This window comes from Rhodofomes roseus (genome assembly GCF_022264815.1).
Source record: "Rhodofomes roseus strain CIRM-BRFM 1785 chromosome Unknown C8Q71scaffold_1, whole genome shotgun sequence".
In the NCBI taxonomy this organism is placed as follows: Eukaryota; Fungi; Basidiomycota; class Agaricomycetes; order Polyporales; family Fomitopsidaceae; genus Rhodofomes; species Rhodofomes roseus.
Genome location: NW_025952957.1, coordinates 81883 through 90050, shown reverse-complemented (window position 1 = coordinate 90050; position 8168 = coordinate 81883). Strand labels below are relative to the sequence as shown.

The following is an 8168-nucleotide window of genomic DNA, read 5'->3' as shown; positions in this document are numbered from 1 at the left end:
TCAACAACCTCAGCCAACGTTGTGAGATGCTGTGAGGTGCCAGGGACGTCGATGTCTTTGGCGAGCTCAAGGGCACTCTTGAGCCACTGGTGAGCATTCTTGCTGTGGCCGGTTTTGGCGGGACAGGTGGTGACGGTGTGAGACTTGCTGCCCAAAGGCGCTATATCAACAACTTTGGAGGTGGTAGGACCCACTATCGACGCCTGCGAGGCAAGATGCGCAGAATCTGTATGATCTCCCTGGTTGGCGCAGGACTTAACTTTGCCCTTGCCTTGACCTTCCTTTGCACCGCTGCTGCTGCTGCCATCCTGGTGCTGCTGCTGCTGGTTGAAGTTTGGTTCGCCGTGCTTACGCTTAACGGCAGAGATCTTCTTCACGCTCTGTGAAGATGATGCCTGCTTGCCACCTTGCTCGTAGGCAATGACAACAGACTCCCAGACATAGTTGATCTTCATCTCCGTAAGCTCTTTGGCTTGGAGGATCGTGGTGACGACGGTGTCATACCAGGAGGGCAGCACATTTAGCACCCGCAATGGAGCAGGGATGTTGATCCCTTTGCCTGCAAGCTTGTCAAAAGCAGCTGCGATGTTAGCAAACGTCGGGTTTGGGTGCTCGTTCGGAGGGATCTGAGCATTGATCGCTGTCCTGAACTCCTTGTAAACACCAGCAGGAGTCTGCTTGTCATAGAGCGCCTTGCTGGTCGCCTTGCTTTTGACAGCCGCCTTGACGCATGACGTCAGGCAAAGACAGATCGACCCTTGTGCCTTCTGATTGCGCTGCAGCCATTCGTAGTAGACTGAGGGATTCTCTGTGGTCAGAGTAGGCTGGGGCCAGGTTGCATTGACAATGATCCTGGCTTCAAGCCACTAAGGCGACACCAGATGCTGGCAGGATCATACATAAATCACGGTGGTTAGTGCAAAACCGTGTTACAAAATCCACACTACTTACAGGGTGGCTCATACATAATTGTGCGCTGGCTACTGTACAGTCTGTACTAGCGCCGTGCACCACATGAGGTGTACCTTGTTCTGCCAGGCCGAGACATTTGAGATCTACGTCTCGATTTGTCACTGTCAGGAAGGGGTCTTGATGTTTGATCAACAAGTGCCCTAGGCAAAAACGCGGCACAAGGTTATATATATTGGATTTATTCACTATTACTACTACATATCAAACGAGGCATAGTAGATGAGCGCTGAGTGACACGGTAAGACAGTGAGTGTGCAAGAGCCTCAGGTAGTCAATTGCCTGGGGAAATCCCCGGGTGTCCAGAGGCTTATCTGTACCCATACCCACCCAGTGGGTACAGGTCATCCGCGGGTCTCGCGGGTTGCTGCGGGTGTGGGTATTGGCGGGGGTCAGGCGGGCGAGGAGGCGAGGGTCAGGCGGCGAGGAGGCGAGGACGAAGGCGATTGCATGGACGAGAGTGTGTCGCGTCCGCATGCGGACGGGCGATCGCGAGCGTTGCATCCTCGGTCACGGTTTGTGCAGCCTGTGCTGCGCACATCGCGCCCGTCGGTCAGCTGTCGTTGTAACTTGTGTTTGGGGCATTTACCCTGCCCACTGCCGGTTGCCATGTGTGAACTGGGAGTTTGCAGTGCATGACTGCAAGATGGTGGGGCTTGACGTGTCGAGAACTTGAAGCCGGGAGTGGTGTGGCCCTTGGAGCGAGAACACGACAAGATGGAGAGGAAGTGAGTGCTCGGGCCTGCACCGGAACAAAGGGAGGCATGTGTGGAGACACGCGAGCACATAGGGTGAGGATAGTCGCACTCACCTTCCTGTCTGCTCACTGCCAGCCTGCTCGGTCTTGAGCTCGCCCCTACCCGTTCCGCTGTTTGCTTGCGCTTGACCTTGCACGCGCGGCATCCATTCATTGGCTGTCATTGTGTGTGGGGCATTTGCCCTGCCCACTTGTGGGTCGGCGTGCATGTCGCCTGGTGCGGGCAGTTTGACCGCACAACTGCACATCACCTCCGCATCCTTGGTCCTCAGATGTGTTTGAAACACGGTGTTGAGGATGAGTGAGCAAGCTGACTTACCTTACTTGTGCGTGCTCAGCCGCGCTCAGCCTCTCCCCTCTCGCCCCATCCCTCGGAGAGCACTCCGTGACGCTCTTGCGGCGTCACTGGCAATATCTCCGGCCAGCCGGCCGGATGTGTTGCTCGCGTTTGAGATGCGGGCACATCGGGCAACGCAGGCCCGTTGTAGCTGGCTGGCGGTGCAGTGTTGCGCCGGTTCCTTGCACGTCGCGTCGCGAACTCCCCGGTCTTCTTTGTGTTGAGCGTGGGAACGGCAATGTTTGTCTGTCGCGTCTGCAAAGCCCGGGCGGTGGTGAGGCACACGGAACGTTTGCACTACCTCGACATTGACTTGCGGCGGGGCTTGACAGCAATGCGCTGTTTCCATCGACTTGACGCGAGACTATACTACAGAGTGGGGACCATTCAGCGGCTGCAAGGTGCATCAACAAGCATGAGAGACAGACTGAGATAACACAAAAAGACAAACCTTGCAGGCGCCTCACAAACTCAACGTTTTGTTGAGCTCAAATTTATTCCGCATTTCTGCGGATTATTCTGAGCTCCATTGCTCTGTCCAAGTCATAATATGTGTCCTGGTGTGTTCTCCTTTATTCTACATGGACGCCATTACTGTACCGTGCATACTATATTTTTTCGACCTCTTTCCCTTCAGTCTACCATTTTCTATAATGTTTGACACTTCTGGGATTTGAACCATTGCACTCACTCGCTTTTCACTTGTTTGTTGATTTCGACTTTGTGGCTGTTCTACTATACAGATGTGGCTGTATTACGTAACACAGGCCGTAGACAGTCCGCCTCGTTGAGCTCTAAGTCCTTAAGACTTTACAGAGCTCGACTTAGGCCTTTGGAATTGCTCTGAGGCGCACTGCAGCCAACACCCTTTTCCTTGGTCTGAATATTCTTGGGACCCGTGGATCATGTCCAGTGGGGGGGAGTGTAATGGGCTGTCACATGTTATGTAAATATATCACCCTCTACAGACTTATCACATCACTTCATGTATTTAGCTAGTTTGCGTGTGTTCTGTGTCAACCTCATAAAGGTTGGCGCCAAGCGAGTGAGAAGCAAGTCTTCTCACTCGTCATCTGGGTGCACAGTATCCTCTGGCAGCGAGTGTGAGATATTACAGCTGCTGTCCCTGCTCCTCACAGTTGTGGTGGTAACTCGCCCCAATCAGCTCTGAAGTCTCCTACACTGCTTTGTTTGCAATTGCCAAGGATACCACACCCTTCAGCAGCTTCTGGGCCATCAGCTTTGGTCTCCCGCTATGCCCCACGTGTCGCCAAACGCAGCTTGGTTGATGTACGCTTCATTGACAATGACATCAGCATCCCGATGTTAGGATCGTGCACTGACAATTACCTCGCCCAACATGGCTGGGACATACCGTTGCGAATGCATATTGCTCGCATCTATGGCTCCTCTACCACCAAGCAGTCCTTCCTTGACCGTGTTGTGGAGCATGGGGCACCAAGGGCGGAAATGGAGTACCTATGAACGTGGTGTTTGACTGTCTGTCCCCTGACCTTCAATCCCTGCCATCATTGGTATCATTTGGTTGGCTCACTACAATGATGGGATGATCCCAGAGTACCATTAGGTTTGGTGGAGGACTGTCTTGCTCAGTAGGAGATCACGTGCTGGGAATCTGGTATTGTTGAACCACTCCGAGTCTGTTGATGCTCAGTGCTCAGTATTGCAACGTGTCTCTCACCCCCTCATTCATCTCCCCGGAATGTATTTGAAACAATGTCTGTACACAAATTTACTCTTTTTAAACAAATTCAGTGCATGACCAAGAAGCCAGCAAATGTTGTGCCTCGCACACAAAGTTCTAGGAATAAAAGCACAACCAGCCGGTCTGCCCTTCCAGCTGACCTTCTTGCAAAGGCAGAGAAGCGGTGTGAATGGAGGCAGACAATAAACAAGGCAGTCCAACAGGCACAGGAAGCTGTGTGGGAATACGTCGTGACCATGCACTCATGTTACAGGCGCAAGAAGCAAAAGGTCGCTGATTTATATTGGCTTATCCTCCACCAACCAAACATACACTTGAACCGCCGCTGTATCAACCACTGGATCACATACCTCCACGGGGAAGTTAAGAACCACAACAATGGTATGTTGTATGTTGAGCTTATTGTCCCTGCTATCACTGACATGTTGTTGCAGAGCACTTCCTGAAAGCGCCAAGAAGTTTCACTGCTGCGACCTTGTTGATGAACTAGCAGATAAGTGAAATGCAATGAGCGAGGAAGAGAAGAAGAAGGCTACAAAGGACTACAAGTCGAACTTGCAGGAAGTGCGGGACAGTAAGTGCTATGCCCAGTGCAAAACCAGGCTCAGTGTGCACCATGACATGCAGGACAAGATTGCTACCACTAAGGTGATGGTATGTGGATGAGTATTGTGTAGTTTAACTATACGGCTTGTTGAACCCTTTTCAGCTCTTGGAGGTAGCTGATAGAACTGGCCTGCAAAGTCTTGCCATCAACATGCGTGGATCACCGGAGGACTGGACAAAGCCGCACGTCTTCTTCACCCACGAGGGCCTGTCAATGTTATTTAACCTCTTCATGCATTGTCCCCTTGCACTCCTTGCTACGCAACTCGAAGCCTATATAGTCTGTGGGGAAGCTGGTAAGGTTCATGTATAGATCTTGACAAAAGCTAGCTAACCATGTGTACAGAAGTTGTGCAACCTCACAAGCAACAACTCCTCCAAGCAAAGAAGGAGCTTGCGATCTTGGTACTCAAGAAACTCAGTAAGTCTTTATGCTCTATGTATGACTTGATGCTCATACACGTCACTTGTAGACACCACATTGTAGAAGAAGAATTGTGTTCTACAGATGCATTATGTGAACATCAGCAAGGCTATCACTCGAAAGCATCATGTCATCATCCGTGGGTACCCGTTGGGCATGAAATTCTGCGCGCCAAGCAAGCTTGTGAGCATGATCGAGGTGGAGCTTGTATCCGCCGGCTGGTCTTCAGGTACAACACACTGGCATCGTTTGGAGGGTGAGGAATGGGCAAAATAGGTGAAAGACCACCCGGAGTCAGATGCTGCTGGGGCTGAGGAAACTGATGACAAGGACGAGCCTGAGATGCCCTTAGCTGTGGCCTTAGCGGTGTGCGGGGGTAGTGGTATGTCCTCCTTGCAGACTCCTACATCTCCCTCTGTCTCTCTCACCACCACTGCCGTCACCAATGTCGTGCCCACACCTGTCAACAGTACCCTACCAGGCACAAACATCACACCTACACCTGTCGTCAACAGTGTTCTGCCGGCCACAAACATTGCACGTCACATTGCACCATCACCCGGTAATGTCACACCAGCATTGGTCGACATTGTGCTGGCATACAACAAGGTTGTGCCAGCCAGCACCCAATGTTATCAGTGTTGAGCTGGCCCATGCTGGCATGTCCACCTGCTCTGCCCTCTGCACCAACAACTGTTGACTTGACTGCAAACCCCATCAATGCCGCTGCTGCCTCCCAGAACCCTGGCATTGTTGCCGCTGATGGGCACCCCATCCTTGTTGATTCTACTCTCACAAACATTGCTGCACCGTCGAAGAAACAGGGTGCCTCTGCTGCCATGAAGCTGAGCAAACGGTGCAAGACAAACAGCAAGACAAACAATGAGGGGGGTGGTAACTTTATCATGTGCGGCCCTGACGGGAAGTGTGTGGGACAGGCCTCAAAACCCCATGCTCATAAGGGCCAGTAGGCAGTGATGTACTTGTTGTATGGACTGTCAATCTTGCTGCATATATGTCCTCATAATTAATTAATATTGTTCTGCACGGCCATCTGGGGAATAAGCATAGCCCTGATGGGCTTGATTTGTCTGCCATGCACTAACATATGGATCCCAAGAGGTCTGGTACTTCGTGGGCGGTGGGCAGTGGATGGCAGGCAGCAGGCATGGTGGTGGTCTCGTCACGTGAAGTTGAAGTGCTGGCACTTAGAGCAAGTACAGCCATTCTGAAGTCATTAGCCTGTATGGTACACATCAGGGACAACATGCTACAAAAAAACGCGAATAGAATGATATATTATGTGGCATGTAAGGGGAACTTGCGCCGACGTCATGCACAATGTGGCTGTGGCGGCTGTGGCCGAGGTGGCTGAAGTGGCTGAGGTGGCTGCAGTGGCTGAGGTGCATCAGTGGCTGAAGGGATTTTACAGTAGAGGGACTAGGTCAACGGGGATTACTACCGGAAAGAGGAAAAGGGCGGAGGACCTACGGGGTCCCCCGGGGTGCAATGAGAATTGTGCATGCGAGCATCTTAGGTCTGACTACCCTATCAGGTATCTAGCGCTGATAAGGTTGGTCATGTGGGAGATCGAGGTGATGATTGACGGTGACCCTGGGTTGGACACTACGACCCTGTTAGTATGCGTTGGGTTGGCCTCCTCTGAGGCTGCCTGATTGTGCAGGTGTGTCTCTCATCTTTATCTTCATGGGTCCAACTGCTGCATTCCATATGCAAACTGGGCTGTCCAAACCAGCAACTTTGGGTACTGCAAAACATGCTGGTAATGCTGAGTTGCATGGCATAACTGTTGAGCTCGAATTTATTCCGCATTTCTGCGGATTATTCTGAGCTCCATTGCTCTGTCCAAGTCATAATATGTGTCCTGGTGTGTTCTCCTTTATTCTACATGGACGCCATTACTGTACCGTGCATACTATAACCCCTCGACCTCTTTCCATTCAGTCTACCATTTACATAATGTTTGACACTTCTGGGATTTGAACCATTGCATTCACTCGCTTTTCACTTGTTTGTTGATTTCGACTTTGTGGCTGTTCTACTATACAGATGTGGCTGTATTACGTAACACAGGCCGTAGACAGTCCCCTCGTCGAGCTTTAAGTCCCTAAGACTTTACAGAGCTCGACTTAGGTGTGTATCTTCGCTTTCTTGAATATAAAGACTTTACAGAGCTCGACTTAGGCCTTTGGAATCGCTCTGAGGCGCACTGCAGCCAACAATAACACAGGTCACTGCTGTGATAATTGCATATGCTGTGACACATGTACGTTGAATGTTCTATCTAATTTGAGGATTGTGTATTGATTTTCCTTCATTCTCTAGGTACTGTTCAGCCTTTCAGGTGCGACACTCACACCAAATTCAGCAACTTGTGCAAGTCAGCGCAGGTCTACCATGTAGTCCACAACTGGTTCAACGTGCTGCAAGAAGTGCTGCCTAACAACTTGCATGGGAGCCGCATCTTTGGAGAGTGTCTCGAATCCACTGCAATTGGTGTAACAACCTTTGGATTCTTGGGAGCCATGAGTGCTGCCAAGTGTGCCTACTTGCAACGTGAACTTCAGGACAGCACAATTCTGCAGGCAGAAGGCGGCACTTCTAGTGAGCCCTGTTGAAGCCCTAACATCCGAGTCAGTGCTGGCAGTGGCAACCACAATTCCGCCGGACTCTGAGGAGGTGAATGCAAACCCGGGTCCACAGATGAACATGTCAGGCACGGGGGCAGATGCAAACCAGGCCACTGCCTGAGCGTGTGGTAGCCGTATGTAATCTGTAGTGTTTTTTTGCATGTTGTAATGTCAATATAGCAATACAATGATTGCTCCGCAGTGTTCCACTGAGTGATCTGAGTACAAAGGATCAGTATGAATGTTTCATTGTCACGGTATTGGAAAAGGCGATCATGCGCAACACAGAGCATTCTGCTGGCAGGCTGTTGTGTCATACAAAGTTAGAACTACTCATCTCTTACAGGACCAAGTTGTTGTCAGTACGGTCAGGCGGTCTCAATGACAGTCAATGCAGGACAATGTCATTAATTGACTGTGCTTTATGATACCTCAATACACATCTGATGTACAAACGACAAGGCCTCACGGCCCCGACGTACAACAGTTGGTCCATCGACAGCTTACTTGTCCATTGTCAGACAGAAACAGTCTTTCAAGCCTGTGAAGTCTGTTGGAATCCTGGCTTAATTCTGCTGGCGAAAACAGAGCGAGTTCAGAGTAAGTATCAGTCTGTTATATCTGACATACATTGTCTTCCATGGTCTTGCCAGAGCTGGGATAGTCTGTTCCCAATGTTGCAATGGGGCAGCCAGCAT

At 50.8% G+C, this 8168-nt stretch overlaps 2 protein-coding genes across 2 annotated transcripts; both read left to right on the top strand.

The window, feature by feature from the left end:
- Positions 1 to 4296: 4296 nt before the first annotated feature.
- Positions 4297 to 5790, top strand: C8Q71DRAFT_719277 (uncharacterized protein; the record flags this gene model as incomplete). Its single annotated transcript, XM_047921296.1, has 7 exons — positions 4297 to 4443; positions 4499 to 4691; positions 4742 to 4816; positions 4869 to 4878; positions 4924 to 5002; positions 5096 to 5201; positions 5429 to 5790. 7 exons carry the CDS (start codon positions 4297 to 4299, stop codon positions 5788 to 5790), a joined length of 972 nt encoding a protein of 323 aa, XP_047784306.1.
- Positions 5791 to 6160: 370 nt separating this feature from the next.
- On the top strand, positions 6161 to 7591 carry C8Q71DRAFT_719276 (uncharacterized protein; the record flags this gene model as incomplete). Its single annotated transcript, XM_047921295.1, has 5 exons — positions 6161 to 6222; positions 6375 to 6455; positions 6691 to 6707; positions 7166 to 7444; positions 7479 to 7591. The coding sequence occupies 5 exons, from the start codon at positions 6161 to 6163 to the stop codon at positions 7589 to 7591; spliced, it is 552 nt and encodes a 183-aa protein (XP_047784305.1).
- Positions 7592 to 8168: the final 577 nt, after the last annotated feature.